The 19389-nt window shown below is 46.7% G+C and overlaps 2 protein-coding genes across 3 annotated transcripts in view; both read right to left on the bottom strand.

Annotated features, from left to right (window-relative positions):
- Window positions 1–1141: 1141 nt before the first annotated feature.
- Window positions 1142–10441, bottom strand: rhot2 (ras homolog family member T2). 2 transcript variants are annotated; one of them, XM_076970500.1, is made up of 19 exons: window positions 10244–10441; window positions 8581–8639; window positions 8390–8471; window positions 8187–8230; window positions 7807–7860; window positions 7663–7715; window positions 7470–7578; window positions 6922–7023; window positions 6715–6813; window positions 6350–6458; window positions 5987–6107; window positions 5790–5874; window positions 5510–5655; window positions 5164–5264; window positions 4487–4617; window positions 4068–4142; window positions 3472–3594; window positions 2699–2895; window positions 1142–2536 (listed from the first exon to the last, which is right to left on the bottom strand). In XM_076970500.1, the coding sequence occupies exons 1-19, from the start codon at window positions 10284–10286 to the stop codon at window positions 2419–2421; spliced, it is 1851 nt and encodes a 616-aa protein (XP_076826615.1). In that variant the 5' UTR covers window positions 10287–10441; the 3' UTR covers window positions 1142–2418. The 2 variants fall into 2 exon arrangements, with proteins under 2 accessions (XP_076826615.1, XP_076826614.1); XM_076970499.1 differs by having other exon boundaries at window positions 2699–2898; window positions 10244–10440.
- A 581-nt stretch (window positions 10442–11022) lies between these two features.
- Window positions 11023–19389, bottom strand: part of wdr90 (WD repeat domain 90) — an 18765-nt gene continuing 10398 nt past the window's right edge. Inside the window, exons 22-41 of the mRNA XM_076970516.1 lie at window positions 19157–19312; window positions 18807–18935; window positions 18393–18523; window positions 18237–18274; window positions 17985–18131; window positions 17520–17782; window positions 17293–17386; window positions 16201–16322; window positions 15693–15849; window positions 15206–15396; window positions 14797–14965; window positions 14445–14562; window positions 14132–14303; window positions 13912–14034; window positions 13550–13763; window positions 13204–13334; window positions 12982–13125; window positions 12773–12892; window positions 11682–11766; window positions 11023–11572 (exon numbers count right to left, since the gene is read on the bottom strand). Of these exons, the coding sequence (XP_076826631.1) occupies window positions 11415–11572; window positions 11682–11766; window positions 12773–12892; window positions 12982–13125; window positions 13204–13334; window positions 13550–13763; window positions 13912–14034; window positions 14132–14303; window positions 14445–14562; window positions 14797–14965; window positions 15206–15396; window positions 15693–15849; window positions 16201–16322; window positions 17293–17386; window positions 17520–17782; window positions 17985–18131; window positions 18237–18274; window positions 18393–18523; window positions 18807–18935; window positions 19157–19312 (2862 nt within the window). The 3' untranslated portion in view covers window positions 11023–11414. The remainder of the gene's footprint in view (window positions 11573–11681; window positions 11767–12772; window positions 12893–12981; window positions 13126–13203; window positions 13335–13549; window positions 13764–13911; window positions 14035–14131; window positions 14304–14444; window positions 14563–14796; window positions 14966–15205; window positions 15397–15692; window positions 15850–16200; window positions 16323–17292; window positions 17387–17519; window positions 17783–17984; window positions 18132–18236; window positions 18275–18392; window positions 18524–18806; window positions 18936–19156; window positions 19313–19389) is intronic.

Below are 19389 nucleotides of genomic sequence, written 5' to 3'. Positions count from 1 at the left end.
TTTCAACAAACACTGAACTCATAGTGTCGCACGTTCTAGTTTAACTTCTGGAGTCCTAATGGCAGCCAGAAGTTGAAACTACGCAAGTCACGAAGGGGACGTTTCAGACTGCGGACCATAGTTGTCCAGCTCCGGACGTCTCGCACTGTTTCCTGTCCTGGATTGCTGGTAGTGAGCACTTAATGTAAGGGACTGGCCACATAATCCTTACGCACGACGAGTCAGCGGTGAAGGGGGAATCTGTAGTAGACTATCCGGAAATCCAGGAGATTTTTAATACTGATACTCTTAGAACACAAATTAAGATCCACTACCATTTTGCCAAAATGTGTTATTTGTTTCTAAAATTCTGAGTTCTTAATGACTCATGTAAAAGCATCAACATTTTTACATGAGCCTTAACAAGAAGTTGCATTATTACATTAATATTAACGTTTTATCCATGAGATGGATAAAAAATAGGACAAGAGCATACATAAAAATGCATGCATTTGTTCATAAAACGGTGAGTTTGTAGAGCCTGACAGTAGCTTTTACTGGCGCTGACCTACTTCACGGTTGCCGCTACGACTAACGCTAAATATGGTCGGGTCAATGATGTTTGACACTTTAATAGACATACAGTAAGCAGGGAAAAACACCGCAAAAGCACAACTTGTACTAATTTAGCGTTGCTAAGACATCACTTTTCTGACCTCCTTCTCTTCCACTCCATTTTTGCCCCGACCAAAGAAATCATTTCCAAGGGACTTGAAAGTTTAAAATTGTGCTACCACTTTGCAGTCGGATATGCAAACGAGTGTCGCACTGTTCATTTGCGTATTTAACACAAACTAAAAACAATCTGAAAGTCAAACAGGTTTACAAGTGGAAGACTGGATTCGTTTTAGATCAAAGCATTCTGACATTCTGGACATAAAACTCGGTTTTAAGTCCTTAGGCAAAATGAATGCGGGATAAAGTCAGTCTCCTGTAGTGTAAGCAGGATGCCCAAGTCGTGAAATATCTGAGGAGACACTGAAGAACATCAAACGACACCATGGGTTCAGATCATCAGCCAATACCTATCAGGTCACACGACCACATCTAATATTCAACATCCTCCACATTCTCCCAAAAACATGAGCACGAGAGACCATCCTCACATGAAAAAATGGTTTATTACAAAATATCTTTGTTGAAACATACTGGCTTTGATGCACTAGAAGTAAAAATTTCATACGAGGAAATGTCTATGACGCCTGTGGCAGGGCTGCAGTTGGGATTACTCAGGAGCGTGTGTGGGGTGTGTCTAAGTTTGCCTGCTGGATACAATACAGAATAATTCAAGACAGCAATACTTAATAGTTAAATTGTTTGGTGTGTTTCATTGGTGGGGTTCCATACAAATTACAGTAAAAAAAAAAAAAAAAAAGAAAAACAAAATGTCTGAAGTGGACAAAATGCTGGCTAGAAAGGAAGTCTCTATTTTAGACCCAGAACCAGAACATAACAGGATCTGATGCATGTAGTTATGTGGAGAAAGGACCTGGTTGATAAATTAATGTAGAAGTGTAACTAAAAAGCTTACAACCAGGGAGAGCTCCAAAGCTTTCAGGGAGGCATATTTATTTGAAATGCCACCTAAACGAAGAGAAAAGTTACGGAAATTGTATGAGAACACCCTGGCACTGTAATTACGCATAACACAGGAGGATATCGCTCCATCTCCAGGGGTAATTAATAGGATGTGAAAACTTCTGTAATATTATCTTGTGTGAGTGTGTGTGCGTGCATCAACAATCCTGTGGTTCACGACAATGTTTCTGAGCTAATATGACACAAATGTGGCCTCTCCCTCAAAGGTCAAACAGAATAAAAGTTTAACAAAACCCCAGCTGGTCCAAAACATGAGGACGGGCTCTCTGGAAGGAAACGCCAGTCTGTTTGGACCCCGAACCTTCATCAGTTAATACAAAAACATCTGCATATAGGGCAGGTTCCATACAAATAAAAGAATTCAATACAGTACAACATCGTTTTCGCGGCTCACGGGGTGCAATTTAATCTGACACACACACACACACACCCCCACACACACGCACATGTATATTTGCAACAAGTCGTCCACACAGTCCCTGTGTTTTGTTGAACTTCTGAACCGAAGTTTGGGTATATGTCACAGTTTGAAGGTCAACCGCTAAGATGGAGAGATGAAAAGGTCAGTGCGACCTCTAGATGTACGTTGTCCAGCGTGAGGTCCACATCTGTTACACTCGAGTTCGTAATGGGGGAAGGCAGGGGTTGGATTCATGGCATTGCTAATGTTCAAGTCTCGCTTGGTGTGTGTGGGTGTGTGTGAGAGACAGAAACAAAGTTGCAAATGACAGCCAATGGATGTGAGATGATGGCCCAGGGTTGTTGTGGCTTGTGTGAGTGTTATTTGTGTCTGTAGAAGGCTCTGTACAAAGCGAAGCCCAGGACTGCTGTCATGGCAGCTCCAAGTGTCACTCGTAGCCAGAAGGAGGTGCTGCTCATATCGGAACCATTCAGGTGCCTACAAACAGGAAATGACATCAGGCGCATAAATTAGGGCAAACACAAAAATCTAAGTGCGTTTTGTATGAAACGTGTTAGTGGTGAAGTTCAGGCATGAGACGAGGAGATGGCGGCGTGTGCGGGGACGTGTGTGCGGGGACGTGTGTGCGGGGCGACGTACGGGCACGTGGCGGCCGCCAGCAGCTTGGCGTAGATGTGCGCGTTGCTGTGGGTGCGGAGGGCGGAGAAACGCAACGGCGGCGGGAGTCTGTGCTTGTAGCAGAACTCGGACGGGCTCGTCCCGTGGTGCTGCTTCACCTCACTCAGGTCGGCCTTGGAGCCCACAACCACGCACGGTACACCGCGCTCCATGTAGTGCTGCTGCACACGCACACACACACACACACACACACACACACACACACACACACAGGAACGTCCTTCACAAGCCTCATCGACACATCTCACTTTTTCTTTCGAGTAGTTGCACCTGGTCACGAGATGCCCAAGTGCTTCTGAACAGCCGTCACCGGTTTAGAGGTGAAAGGTCACAGCGGCTCATTTGCGTATTCGTCTTTCGTCGGACGCTAAACGTAAACCGCCCACTATCATTAGCACGTTAAAAGACCACGAGCACTGCTCCTTTGAAAACAGTAGTCATTCATTATGATGCAGACGGCGAGAGGAGAAAAGGAGAAATAACAGACACCCTGTGGTTATGGCGCAGGCTCGTAGTGCCCTGCAAACACAGATGTTCTGAAGAGCAAGACGCGTGATTGAAATTCTCCGAGGGCAGCATTGTGGGAAGCGTTTAACATATGCACATGAAGCTTCCAGGCTTCCAAAACTGAGGAAGAAAACCCCCTCGTCTGCCTCTAACCAGGAGCTTCAAGGTTGCCATCTGTCTCCACTAGGAGCCCCCCAACCCCCGACAGTCAGTCTGCGTGTTTATACCTTGTATATACTCGCACAGTAGTTGAACGAGTCCGGGTCGCTGACATCGTACATCAGGCAGGCGACATCGCAAGCAGCATCTGCTGACTTCAGGAACTCCGTTTCCACGTCAACCTCCTCCAGCTACAGGACATGACATGCAAATCAGACAGGAAGTGACACAGCAGCTGTGGACAGACGCACGGCCGTTTTGCACGACTTTGCCGGCGGCTTGTCGCAGCAAAGTTATTTCGGGATGAAGACTCTGAACACGGGTAAAATATGAGCTGGCTCGGCAGATGGCGCAACTGTGAAGTGAAACCGAGAACTTTAGTCACGCCACAGGACACACCAAAGAGACGCCACCATTCAGACCAAACCATCTCATTACTGGAAGTGGTGTGGTGCTGGAGCCAGTATGATACTGGTTGGGTCTGTTTTCTGTTCAGAGTGCTCAAAGACACACTAGCTACGGGGAAGGACACGAGCCTTCACCACAGAAAGAAACTCCATCCCACACTACAGTCAACTCCACCCGTCCAAACCCACAGCTCACCACCAACACACTCCGACCACGCCCCTGGCTGACGTCTGCAGGAAAACCCAGGTTCACTTACGATTAGGTATTTCTCCTGGTTGCCAACGGTGTTGATGGTGTAAAGAGAAAAGGCACTTGGGTTACACTCGTCAACCTGAGAAACACAAGTGCATGTCTGATTAACACATCTGACTAACAAATCGGATTAACATGTCTGATTAACAGAAGCAACACATTGTTCCATATAGCAAAATGGACGTGCACATTTTTCTACTTCCATCTTATTATTTTCAATCTTAATCTTTTTGTTGAGCTTCAAGTTTCATGACGCTGGACAGCCAGAAGTTGAGTAATAAAGTGTTGGTTTGTTGACTGCCAGCAAACCTCTGCGTTATCAACAGCTCTCTTGAATAAGGCCCCTTTCAGCATTCCTTTCAAAGAATCCAAAGGTCTCCTCAAAGATCGGAGGCCACACATTGCGATTATGACATGACTCACCATCAGACTCTGGCCCAAGAAGTCTTGCAAGAAGGCGGTCTTTCCTGTTCCACGTGGACCAATCACCTTGCAGAGAAACACCGAGCGATGGGTTTGCCCCTTTTCCAGGTCTACTGCCTTCTCTCTGGTTACTGAGAGAGAGAGAGAGAGAGAGAGAGAGAGAGAGAGAGAGAGAGAGAGAGAGAGAAAGAGAAAGAGAGAGAGAGAAAGAGAGAGAGAAAGAGAGAGAGAAGAGAGAGAGAGAGAGAGAGAGAGAGAGAGAGAGAGAGAGATCCTTGTTTGTATTTAGACTGTTACCAGATACAGAGTACAGTAAAATGACTAATGTCTAATGGGGTTCTTAAATAAAAACTTTGGCAGAATGAGGAGAGTGCGTTCTATAAATCCCCAGAAGAAGCAGCAGGTTTTGGAGTGGCTAGAGGTTGGAACCAACTCTCCCTCACACAAACGACACATGAGCATTTCTAAACGTGGAGCTGTATTAGAGAGGTGAACTAAAGCTCAGACTGATCACCGTCGTTGCGCAAAGCCAATTCATAAACCCATCCCTTCGCTGTCAAAAGGTTTGCGCTACAATACACCACACAAGCAGAAGAAATGTCAGGACAGCTGAGGGGAACGCAAGAACAGGAGATCTGGGTAAGGTAGCACGCGTTTGAGCTCGAGGCCATTCGGACCTGTGATGGCCGACGTCTGAGAGTCCTGTTCCATCAGAATGGGATAGCCGAGGTAACCCAGGTACTCCAGACACCTGTGGACGTCCAGGTACGCCGACAACCTGGAATTCGACCAATAAATGTTCAGTGACATCACGCATAGCCGACCACCACTTTATTTACTCTGTAAGCAGTAATGAAGCGCTGTTGTAGTGGTTACTACCCCCAAAAGCCAAAAAACCCCAAAAAACTTCACTTCAGTACGGCTACGGCGGCAATTTTCCCGAACTGAAAATGTTAATGACGGTGTGTCGACTAATGTGACACAGCTTAGTAATGGGGGCACCTGCAGGGCTGGATGACTTACGTCCACTGGCAGAGGTAGCCACGCTGAGAGATGTAGCCCTCCTCTGTGGTGGGGACGCTACGGGACACAGACTCGCCCCAGGGCATGAAGGGAAATACGCTGAACAGGTTCTTCAGCTCGGCCGGAGAGAGGGCAGAATCCTTATCCTGAACGACAAGGCAAGGCGAGAGACAGGCGCACAGGTAAGCAGCACACGTATCGGTCGCGCCCCTCTTGACCACAAGGGGGAGATGTGGAGCAGAATTGCGTCACTGGAGAGACTGGGCGTTTCGCCGATTACCTCATCGTACTTTTCAAAGAGCCTCTGAAGGAACTGATAACCGAGGTGATTCAGCTCCGTTGTACAACCGACAGGCACGCGTAACCTGAAGATACGTGCACGTTCGCACGTTCACACACCCACAAGGTAAACGGCGACATAAATACGATGACGATCAAAAGAGCGGCGGTGAAGTGGTGCGGTAGAGACGGACTGACTGTGGGTAGAGGTAGTCGTCCGTGAGCTCCAGCGTGTCGTCGTAGCCAAACTTGCGCAGGATTGCCCACGTGGTCTCGTGGCGCCCCCTCTGAATAAACAGCGTGTTCAGAAACAGGAACCCTGCACCCATGGAGAGCAAGAAGACGGCGTGTAAGAATGTTTGCGCTTCCAAAAACACGGCACCTAGTGTTTAATCTGGGGACAGAGGAAGGAGGAGGTCGAGATGACCAGGCTGTGATAGAGTATCGTCATACAGTCACTACGTCGCTACACCACCACGTCATTACTTTCTGTGAACTAGACTGTGTAGAAAGATTCCTTTGGTGTGACTGCATGTGTTTGTGTGTGTGTGTGTGTGTTACCATTAAGTGTGAGGCCATTGTCCTGAACTCCATCACTAGTGTTTTTCCACACGACTGTTTTCACATCCTCCAGAGCCTGAGGGGCTAAAGGGTTCCCAAAACAAGATTTCTACATGTACGTAAACACGTAAACACACACACACACACACACACACACACACACACACACACACACACACACAATAAATAATTTAACCACACGCAATAAATGAGAAAGACATTGCTGCCTCCTTAAATTGCTATTTATAAAGTATATAAATAATAAGATTTAATTTCTAAAAACCAGATGTTTGTCAGTCCTACTCCAAAGCATACTCCTGAGAGTATACGCAGACGACCACAAGTCTCACGCGGTCTGTTCTCACCTGGAAGTCATTGAGCTCAGTATCACTGAGAATTCGATCGTAGTCTTGATCAGATATGCTGAAAATCCGTGTGAGGGCTCGAACACACTGCGGCTTCAGCTACCACACACACACACACATACATCAGTGTCACCACACCCTCACAAGAGAAGAGTGGATTGTGTTCCAACTACAGCTGCGTGTGTGTGCGTGCGTGTGTGTGTGCACCTGTTTATCTTCGGGGTCGTAGAGTGGCGCTGTAGGGTGCAAAACAGCTTTCTGAGCATAGTAGAACAGCTCGGAAATATTCTTCAGATTCTTGGCAGAACACTGTGGATACAAGCCCAAACACACACGCACACACACACACACACACACACACACACACACACACACACACATTTCTCAAAACAAACACACCCAACAAAGATTATATGCTAGACACACTATACGCGCACACAAACGAGACGTACACAAACACACAAGCGAAGCAAGCAACTGCTCCAGCGCAGTCGAAGGCGCTTAACCAGCCCGAGGCCTGCTTGCCTGTTGCTCCGCGTGGCACTGCGTACGTGTGTCACGCTCAACAGCTGCTGCTCTCAACAACACACACACAGTTACGTGGTTCTCAGCCTGACCCCTCTTTAACAGCTGCTACCCGACTCACGTTTACCACGGCTTTGTCATTCGTCACACGGAAAGAGTTCGCACCCTACGGTTCCGTGGCGGAAGGCTCGAATCGTTTTTTATTGAAGTGTTTTGGCAGATTCGCTGACCTCCACGCAGGTCTCAATCTCGGAGAACTGGTTCATGATTGGCAGGATCAGTTCCATAGAGCTCCCAGAACGCAGGTCGGACTTGTTGCCCACGAGGATGATGGGAATTCTACGGCAACAACAAAAGGACAATCCTAAGGATGAGAACGAACATAAAACACGAAAGGTTAGGCCGCAGAGAGGAGGGACGTACTTGCTGCCTTTCTCCGCACCGCCGTTCACCAGGGGGATCCACTTGGTCCTGATCTGATGAGCAAAACAGCACACGCGAAAATCAAAAGGATTACGGGGGGAAAGGTGACACGGGACGAAGAGAGAGAAAGACAGCAGAAAATACCTTGTCGATGGTTTCTTCTTGTGTAACGTCATACACCACGCATACTACATTAGCCTGGAGGACAGATCAGGGATCAGAGGGATTAAATCAGCTCTGAACTGGATGCCAAATGAAATCGCCTGCTTGGTTGGCTAATTTACCAAATTATATTTTAGGATCAAGCAGAGACTTGTTCATGGCAGAACCTGCACCACCAGCTGCTATAAATCGGCGTTGCCCATGTTCTGATAATCACAAACTGAATGTGACTAGGTGTACTGGTCCACTCTATTAAACAAGACCAGCACATGGCGGACGTTAGCATGTTCAGCGACAACCATTCCCTGGAGGACGGCTGCCCAAGAAGGCCTAGATGAATGCGCCATCGTCCATGATGATACCTTGAAGATCTCTTCCTTCAGAGCTTCCTCAGTCTGCTCGTTTTCTGCACACAAAATAAAAAGCGAAAGAGTTCTACACAAATCCCCACGTATACTAATGCAACACCAGGAACTCCATACACGCCCAAACATCGCCAGTCTTTACTTAGAAACAGCAACGTCACGCTACATCTTCCAGACTCTTACACGCTGCGTTTCCTCACCGGAGTAATCCACGATGTGCGTGGGCACTTTCTCAGGGGTGACGTCCGCAGGAATGGTGATCTCTTCAGCACGCAGGGGGACCTGCCCACAGGCACACACAGCCCGGCATCATACAAGCAGTCAGAAGCAGAGTGGTCGTGTTCTACAGGCACACACACACACACACACGCGTGGGCAGGCGAAGACTGACCTGCTCTGGGAACTCCTCTCCTACCAGGGACATGATGAGGGAGGTCTTCCCCACCTTGGCTGGAGGACCAAGACCAGAGACACAAATCACCTCCAGATCAGCTCTGACATGCAACAAACTGATGGAGCACGTGCACATGCCAGCCCAGACACACGTGGAAAGGCAGAAACAGCACGGGGACGCTAAGCGTTGCCACAGGTGACGTCCGTTAACGCACACACTGTCATGAGTGGTGGGTACGTTTTCATGAGAACTTACCGTGATATTTCAGTAAGGGCTACATAATATAGCCATCAAAAGCAAAACTATAACTCATTTAACGTTGTTCTCATAAATTAAGCGAGAATTAAGATCATGGGTAAGGTGCTACGAGACTATTTGTAGCACTGACAATAACTGAAGGAAATAGGTATATAATATATAATAAGTCAGTTGGTGACCATGGTAGTTAGCCAACACCTTCATACGTTCAATAGTTCCAGATCAGCATTTACATTACCAACTTTCAACAGGATATAAATTCTGACGATACAAGCTATTTCCCTTTTCCAATCAGCACCTCAGACGACATTTTTGTTAAGGGTTTGGCTACACATAGGCTACATACAGATACAAAACTAGCTATGTGAAATATGAGTATTACCTTTGGATAAAAAAGCAATTCAAAATATACATGAAAAAACAAGACCGGCCAGAAAAACAGAACTTATACTTAGCAAAGTACTTACAGTACTTGACGTGTACAATATTTGACGTGTACAGTACTTGACATTAAGTACATAACATTTACAGTACTTGACGTGTAAAGAATTTGACGTGTACAGTACTTGACGTTAAGTACCTAACATTTACAGTACTGGACGTGTAAAGTATTTGATGTGTACAGTACTTGACGTTAAGTACATAACATTTACAGTACTTGACGTGTACAGTACTTGACGTTAAGTACATAACATTTACAGTACTTGACGTGTAAAGTATTTAACGTGTACAGTACTTGACGTTAAGTACATAACATTTACAGTACTCGACCTCTACAGTACTGTTATTGTCCACAAGGGGGCAGAGTCTCGGCCGCCCAGCTGGTTGGACACCGTACCGTGTCCAGCAGGGCTGCAGGTGCGGGACTCGTTCACAACTCTGACAAGTCTGTCAAAACGTCGCTGGTTAGCCACACTGTACACCTAAAGATGACGATTAACGTTAAAGTTTGACAGTTACAAGAGTTTTGCATTTCGGTGAACTTTTAGCAAGATTGCTTGCTAAATAACTAGCTATATAAATGTGTGTGAAACTGCCGTTTTTTCGAGGTCTGTAAAAGAAACAAACAAAAGTCTCGGAGTACCCGGTCGAGTTACCCGGTCTGTGGTCTCTGGCTGGCGGCCAGCGCTGCCAACACGGCTGGCGGCTTGTGGGTCACCTGCCCAGAAACGCCGTTCAACAAGTTACTAGCGTGCTAGCTCGACAACTGGTGCTAAACCCCCGCGGTGAAGCAGTTAGCTAGCTCGCTCGGCACCGACACGTCCTGTTAACAGACGGCTAGCGGCTCCGGGTCGCAGGGAACACGGTGAATCAGCACGGCGCCAACCGCCAGGCCGCAGCCGCTCGCTAGTGCTGCTAGCCCGGGTACCTAGACAGGCTGTTCGGTGTCCTGGGTACTTACGTTCCCCTAACAGCAGTATCCGGACATCTCGTTTCATTTTCATCGATTTGTAGAGGTTCAGCGCGCACCTCTAATGTATGTGCTTACGATTTATATATATATATAAAAACTCAAACTGCACTCTGCATCTCTGACCCACTCCATCCAAGGAGAAAGCGGGTGCGCTGCTCGTCTTCCGGGCCGTGCTGAAACAGCGCCCCCTGCTGCACCAACGGATGAACAACGGCTTATCGGATTATTTGACGAGCGCCATTGTGTTTCTTATATAAGTAGATTCAGTTCGGAATAACCCACTATTTGTCAATTTTTCATCGTAAAGTAATAATGTGTGGACACTTTTCCCACACATCCATGCAGCAGACAAACATTTTTGTAAATATTTGTGTGAGGCATCCTGGCCCTTCACTTCAGTACCACCCAAAGATCCATTAGAATGTCACGGTTGCTGAATATAAACCATGTGCCTATTAGTGTCTTTGTATGAAATCAATAAAATTGTTAAAGGTTGGCCATGTTTGACAGCTCAGAAATCAGCTCTTAATGAACTACTAAGTAAGAACTGTTTTGTTTTCCTCTCTAGAACGTACAGACCGAGTATTTTGTTGAACTAATAGCCCATGACAAAGAAAATATTCTGGTTCTTTATACGCATTGTCTGTATTTTCAATTAGTGGCTAACCAGCCAGTTACACCCATGAAACGAGGCACATGAGGGAATCAGTATGTATACCCTATGCATTAATAGTAAACAATAGGGAAACAATACAATAAAGAATAAAGACTTTGTCAGGAATTTATTTAAAAACAAAATATATTACAGTCAACATAAAATACTATTTGATCATTTAAACTACACATTTTGGACAAAGCCCTGAAACTGCAAAAGCAGAGAATCTCAGAACCTTCTTGTCATTGACACCTCAATCACACTGAAGAACGTACAGGAACATTTCTAATGCGTTATGACCCATACACTTGAAATAAATATGTGAAAACAGAACCTTAACTGGAGGTATAATGGAGGTCTATGAGGATTTCTGGTGTTTAACATGGACAGCATGACCGACAAGCAGTGGACGTATGTTGTAGTGAGCAGCTGAAGGGCTGTGTGTGTGTGTGTGTGTGTGTGTGTGTGTGTGTGTGTGTGTGTGTGTGTGTGTGTGTGTGTGTGTTAGAGGCCTATTACGGTCCACAGGAAGACCTCGCTGTACGCAGCAGTGAACAGCTGTGTGCCTGATGGGCTGAAGCTGCAGACATGGACTGCGTCACTGTGCCGTGCAAAATCCTGGAAACGACCACTAGATGTGTCGACAAGTTTCAACACACGCTCTGGAACACGAACACACACATGCACACAGTGTCAATAATCCTTAAAATACCGGCCATCATAAAAATGAAGAATTACTAGGTCTTGTTTTACATCCAACAGTGAACTCACGGTTTGATCCAGTGGCGAGAAGTTTTCCTTTCACACATAGACCGAGAGACAGAGCCCAGTCTGTCAGAGAGACTGTCCTCAACACCTATAACACACACACACACACACACACACACACACACACACACACACACACACACACACACACACACACACACACACACACACACACATAGCCTACTTGCATTGTGTTTTTTCTCAGGTGATGTCAATGGCAGTAGTAAATCTGGGTCCGGGTGTGAATATGTATTATGATTATATTTTCTTTGACTCATATAGTGTTAGGGTGTGCATGACTCCTGATAACCTCATAATTGAACTGAAAAAGGTTTCTCCTGTAAATGAGTCAAAATGCACAAGCCCCTGAGTGAAAACTCTTAACATTACCAGACTCTGGACATATCGCTGCTTTCATCCTGACCTACAGCCATTATATATCCAGCTCTGTCCTTTTTAACTGAAAAAGAAAAAACTTTGACCCCTGCAGCAGTCTGGGGACCTGCTTACATGCCGATCCAACTGACTGTGTTTTCAGACAGGGTCAACTTGGACAACTGGGACTCTATCACCATGACTCAAGTTTCAAGCCCAGTCTAACACAACCGATGCAGTTCATGAAGACCTTGAGTTGCATATAAACAGGAACAGACCCGGTTAGTCACACCCGCACAATACTGCTTGTTCAGACCTCAGATGGATCATCGTTAATTAAAAATCTTAGTACAAGTGGTCCCTTATAATAAGGAGATTAACAGAAGCCCTCTAATATCAACAAATACGGAAATACCTGGTTGTGTGAATATTTGTGCTAGTGTATGTCTATCAGGCTTAACGAGACAACAGAGGGTTAGCTCTTCCCGAGTGGCATAATTAGATCAATCCTGCTGTGTGTGTGTGTGTGTGTGTGTGTGTGTGTGTGTGTGTGTGTGTGTGCGTGCCCGTACAGCATGCACATGCTCAGACAGTGTCTATCAACACGAGTCCATCTTCCTATTGCAGCTGATGAAAGGTTCGTGTTTTTTGGACGATCAAAATGATTAACAAATTGTGTGTGTGTGTGTGTGTGTGTGTGTGTTGAGTGGTATTTATACCTGTTTCTTCCTCAGACAGTAGAAGGTGAGCTCCTTCTGGGCAGCATACCCAGTATATACCACTACCCCTCTCTCTGTGGGACTGAAGGCTGCCACACTGGGCGGTAAGCTTGCTGGATCCTGATTGGTCAAGACATGGGTGTATTGATTCAAAGCAACCAATTAATTTTGAAAGTTCTGATTCTCATTAGAATGGCTGTACTGATTACCTCAGGTGGTGAGGGAGCAGGAAATGTCAGCCAATCAAGGAGCTCGCATTTGTCCTTGGCCCAGTCAGCTGCCCAGATGCTGACACGTCTATCATTACTGACAGCCAACCAGAGCTCGCTGCCCTCCAGACCAAACTCTTTATACTGTTAACCATAATCAGGTCACTGATAATCAAGTCAAAGCAGAAAACAATATTGTACGTACAGAAGATTCTCTCGGACCTGTTTGCTTGTGCACTGTATAGTGGTGATGGGCGCCCCCTTGTGGTCATTAATGATGCGTAAATTGACTCCTGTAAAGGGACAGCTCACTACAACGTCACCATCTCGTCCGCCTGAAAGCAACACCTGACCTGCAAATGAAGCACAAGATCACCCACACACACTCGCACACCCTTCTCGTACACACCTGATCCAATCAGTGTCGTCTGACCAATGCTTGGTGTATATACTTCAGTTCTCCGTCGCTTTCATGTTGCAGTGGATCAACGTTGTCCACTAGAGGCCAGTAGTGAGCAGTGAGTAATGAAGCTGAGTAATGCCACAGGAAGTAAGAGCGCCCCCTCACCGCGCTGCGAGTATTGCAGGGCGCACACGGCGCTGCGTTGGGGCTGAAGGCGGAGCTTCATCTCGGCGGAAGCCACACAGAAGATCCTCACAGAGCCGTCGCTGTAGCCTCCGGCCACGGCCACGCCCCTGTCCACCATGGCCCCGCCCCCATCAGTCACAGCCCCGCCCCTGCCCACCATGTTCGTCGGGCCCCAGCACACACATTCGCAGCTCTGAGAAGATGAGGACAAACAAACCTCAGTAGAGCCTTGAGGGGTGTTCATTTGCTAGCGTTTAACTGCAGAGGTATGAACAATGTTGTGATTGGTCAGTCAGGGGTGGGCGGGGCATAGCGAGTCCCCAGTTTGAAGTGAATGGTACCTGGTTGAGCACCTGGAACTGCACCAGAAGCTCGTTGTTGGGCAAGGCCCACACTCTAACACTGCCGTCCTGCCCACAGGTGACAAAGTGACGCTCATCTGGGCTACACACCACCCCGTTAATCTACACACACACACACACACACACACACACGTTTCCTACACTTTAGCCCCTGGTCATCTTCCTCTGGGCGTGTATGTGTGTGTCTGCGCGTACGTACCTTGCTCTTATGACCACTGATGAGACGTATGCTCGTGTTGTCTGGCCAGTTCACATACCACAGAGTTCCTGCGGTCGTACCCACAATCCCCATGTCCAGGACATCATCGAACGCCATACTCACTACCGTCCCGTCCAGGACCATCTCCTGCTCCAATAGCACCTGAGCGTTGCTGATTGACAGTCCAGCCAGCCAATGAGGGCAGACAAAGATAGATCAAGCAGCAGAGCAGTGGCATTAATGTGGCATATCTGTGCATCAGAATATTTAGTTATGAACTCAATCTCAGTGTGTGTGTGTGTGTGTGTGTTACCGGCCCTGTTGGCTAGTTGTCCCGTTATTTGAAGGTCGGAGATTCTGAACTGACCACAATCTCAGCTTCTTAGTGTTACTGCCAGTAACCAACCTGTTACCACGGCAAAACACCACACCTACACACACACACACACACACACACACACACACACACACACACACACACACACACACACACACACACACACACACACACACACACACACACACACACACACACACACACACACACACCATCCAGCTTAATACCCTCAGAGAAGATGCACAGATCCAGAACACACTGAGATGTAAATGAGGGTGGGCACGTGTCCTGAGGTCCTCTCTCCACCCGCGTGAGGAGATCTCCTCACCGATCTCGCCGGCGTCAGCCTCCCAGGTCATGAAGCAGCGCCGTGCACTGCAGTCCCACACGCACACGCGGCCCCCGCTGGTTCCCGTAAACAGGATGGAGTCGGCGTTGTAGCACAGACACGTCACCTCCGCCTCCCCGACCTCCACTGGCAACTCCACCTCCTTCACCTGGGAAGAAGACGAGCATCAAGAGTGTGTGTGAGTGTGTGTGTGGGTCCTTATTACCTTCTTAGAGATTTCTCCCTTTGACAGTTCTTTTAATTTATAGATCAGCCCTAATCTGGAATACAACAGCTGCTCCTAAATATGGACCAGCTTGTCAGATGAAGGTCCCAACAACTGACTGTGCGTCAGTATGTGTGTGAATATCTAAACTGTCTGTGTGTGTGCGCGTGTGCTCGTGGGCACCTGTAGCTCCGCCCCCTGGCCACGCGTGTGTATGGAGCAGAAGAAGACAGTGTTGGTGCCCACGTAGGCCAGCTGCCCGGCACTGCTGAGGCTGAACGCCGCCTCCTGGAGGGGCCGCTGTGAGCTCACCGCACAGAGCAGCTCGAATGAGCGCGTGCTCCACAGCGCCACCTCTGGCTGCTCCCAGTCACCTGCGCAGGACATTTACCTCAGATGAGGGTTTCGCACACTCCACTAGAGGTGGTGCTCAAATAACTGTAATACTGTGATATTTTTACCCACCCAAATCTATAACAAATTAATTATGTTCTGGTTTTATATTGTTATGCATGTATTATGATGATAATGATAATATAGTAGTAGTAGTAGTATATAGTAGTATTATTATGGTAATGCCTGGAGGAATCATTTATAAAGTAATATTTAAAAACAATGCACTAATGTCCCTGTAAAGACATGACATCCATCCATGAATAATTACACTGACCTACAGAGAGGAAGTAGAGGTCGTCTCTGGAGAAAGCTAGACTCTGTACTGACCCCTTGTGGTATGAAATGCTATTTCTATGGGAACCATCCTGGACATTCCATATGCAAATTAGGCTCTTGGATGAGGCTCCACCTCCTGATGCAGAAGCCACCATCTACATAACAGGCATAAAAGCAAAAAAATATTCATGTTAATAACATAATTCAGTGTTCATTATCCTTATTTTAAAGGGATCAAATTCCATTGTAATTCACTTAGTAATTTTTGTGATTCAGCATAGAAGACATAAAAAACATTTAATTCTATTTTTTAAAACTCCAAATACATTAAAGCTTATTTATCTAAACCCAACTGACTACTTAAAATCTAAATGATCATTAATGGACACTGTGAACTGGTCTGTCTGTCAAATGCTATGGATCTGAACTGGGATGTCTCTGTCTGGTACGCATGCCTCTCTGTAGTGGTAGATTTGTCTACTGGGTTTGTCTACTGGGCGTCGTACCTGAGCATCGTGGGTGACGGCAAGTGTGGAGATCTCCTCGTTGTGGCCCAGCCAGTGTCTCTGAGAGCCAGAGTGTAGGTTCTCCACAACAACCACACACCCACACGAGTATACAAACAGTCCTGTACACACACACACACAAACACACACACACGAGTATACAAACAGTCCTGTACACACACACACACAAACACACACACCCGCACGAGTATACAAACAGTCCTGTACACAGACACACACAAACACACACACACACACACACACACACACACACACACACACGCGAGTATACAAACAGTCCTGTACACACACACACACACACACACACACACACACACACGAGTATACAAACAGTCCTGTACACACACACACACACATGCGAGTATACAAACAGTCCTGTACACACACACACACACACACACACACACACACACACACACACACACACACACACACCGCACGAGTATACAAACAGACCTGTACACACACACACACACACCCGCACGAGTATACAAACAGTCCTGTACACACACACACACAAACACACACACACGAGTATACAAACAGTCCTGTACACACACACACACATGCGAGTATACAAACAGTCCTGTACACACACACACACACACACACACACACACACACACCCGCACGAGTATACAAACAGACCTGTACACACACACACACACCCGCACGAGTATACAAACAGTCCTGTACACACACACAACCACACACACGAGTATACAAACAGTTCTGTGTACACACACACCTGCACGAGTATACAAACAGTCCTGTACACACACACACACACACACACACACACACACACACACACGAGTATACAAACAGACCTGTACACACACACACACACACACCCCCGCACGAGTATACAAACAGTCCTGCACACACACACACACACACGCACGCACGAGTATACAAACATATTTGTATACACACACACACACACACACACACACACACACCCGCACGAGTATACAAACAGTCCAGTACACACACACACACACACCCGCACAAGTATACAAACAGTCCTGTACACACACACACACACACACACACAATTCTATTGTTTACCTGTATCAGGATTCCAGGCCATGTTACTCCGCCCATTGCCACTGTAGCCAACCACAGCCTTGAGACTCAGTCCCTCCTGTCCAGGAGGCGGGGGCTACAACATTCTAACAGAGTTTAGGAGAACTCAATAGGTTTCCCAATTTTACAACTTTACAAAATATGAGAAACGTGAGAGAAATATGAGAAATTTTAAAATAAATTTCCAGAACCCCTGAGGATGAGATTACCTGGTCCAGCGTGGAGGTCTTGTAGCGAGGTGTAAAATGTTTGTAACAGTCAGGACGGACTGGCTCGGAATCTTCTCCATCTCCTCGTGCAATAATCTGACTGGCTGAGAAACAGACTGAGTCGACACCCTCAGCCCTTTCAACGACCTGTAGAAAAGAGGCATGTCTGGGATTTGGGGAGTGGGCGGAGCCATGTGAGTGGGTGAGGCCATGTGAGTGGGCGGGGCCAGGCTGCAACTCCTCAATGTCATTGGCAAGTGAATCTGTTTGGAGTGACAGAGCCTGAGTAAACATCCACAATTAGCACAAATTGCATCAATTCACAAATCAACATTTCCTAGAAATGCATAATGATTACATCAAAAGACAAATGGGAGGTTTACATAAAAGTTACATTATAACAAAATAACGGACAAAATGTCAGACACACAAACAGCATAAGTACTGATAAGAACACGACTGAACTCATACGGTATACAGGTTCACCTCTGTGTCCCGTCTTCTCCGCAGCACTCAAATCTAGAATGGGTGGAGTCGAAATGGGGCGGGGCACTGCCTGCCGAGGCTCCCCACTGGACAAAATCCCATTTAACTCCGCCTGCTGCACTGGACCTGAAGAGATCAGAGGTTTATACATCTCTTGTTTACCGTTTAGTTCTGAACTGGGGTTGGATTATTAAAATCAGGGCAAAAAGACAAAACATGCCCTGTGTTCACCTGCTTCAGGAAGAGAGTCCTCCAAACCCTTGGATGCTCTAGGAGAAGGATAAACAGCAGTGTGAGAACAAGGAGAGAGAGATCATCTTAAGAACAAAAATCAGCTTATACACACGCATTTCCAACAGATCCCTTGTTTTCAGTCTTCCAGTTTACCTGCATCCTGGCACTTCTTGTGAGTGGGCTAAAAAGTCCCAGAAGAAGATGGCATCACCTACTGAGACCACACCCATCTGGTCAGGTGTAAAGCTCACCTGTGTGATGGGCTCAGAGTGACCAATGAACACCTGTGGCATACAACAATGGATATATGTGCACAAGTACAGACACACACACACACACACACACACACACACACACACACCACACACACACACACACACACACACACACACACATATATATATATTTTAAGAAAAACACAACTGAGTGTCTTTAAAGACAATATAAACCTTTGGACAAAGCATATCTGATAAACCAGTTATGAAACAGTGAAATTATCCTCAGTGTCATGTTACATTTTAAACATGAGCAGCAGCATCCCACACAAAGATGAAAAAGCGTGGGCACCTGGGAATTAACGTCCAGTTTCATGTTGTAGTCCCAGACCTTCAGTAAAGTGTGTCCAGCAGTGAGCAGGTAACGCTCGTCCTTACTGACAGCCAGAGACACACACTGATGTTTATGCACCTCGGACACCTGCGAAAACATCACACGCAGTGCAAATAAAAAACACATGGCACATAACACATGGTAATATCAGCAACATTACATAACTTAGAATCTCAATAAAATTCCACAGGAACAGAGGTATATGGGAAGCCAAACATGCCACAAGTGTCTGGAAGCATAAGTCTGGCTGCATGGTGAAGACATCAGCGTATACATGAACATGATAAGGGTTCGTACGTCACCCTCACCTCCCTCAGCAACCGGCCGGTGCGGCTGTTGATCCAGAGGATCTTATTGGCCGATGTGGCGACGAGCAGGTGAGAGGAAGGAGAGAAACACACACGCAGCGCCGAGTCCAGTGTGGCGCTCTCAACATCTAACACACTCACATCCACGCGCAGCAACTGCAACACACACACAAATGTTTGGACATGTTCACACAGATATGCACAATTATCTTCATTAATAGTTCACAGGGGTT

Source organism: Brachyhypopomus gauderio, chromosome 13 (genome assembly GCF_052324685.1).
Source record: "Brachyhypopomus gauderio isolate BG-103 chromosome 13, BGAUD_0.2, whole genome shotgun sequence".
NCBI lineage: Eukaryota > Metazoa > Chordata > Actinopteri > Gymnotiformes > Hypopomidae > Brachyhypopomus > Brachyhypopomus gauderio.
This window is presented reverse-complemented; position numbering and strand designations above follow the sequence as displayed.

Bases quoted from the DNA above. Each gene is read 5' to 3' on its own strand.
- rhot2 (XM_076970499.1), bottom strand. From the start codon at position 10,286: ATGAAAATGAAACGAGATGTCCGGATACTGCTGTTAGGGGAAC. The intron at 7,716-7,806 runs GTATTTTCTGCT...TTTGCTCATCAG, and splicing joins AAGAAGAAACCATCGACAAG to ATCAGGACCAAGTGGATCCC. The intron at 7,024-7,469 runs GTCAGCGAATCT...TTGTATCCACAG, and splicing joins AGATTGAGACCTGCGTGGAG to TGTTCTGCCAAGAATCTGAA.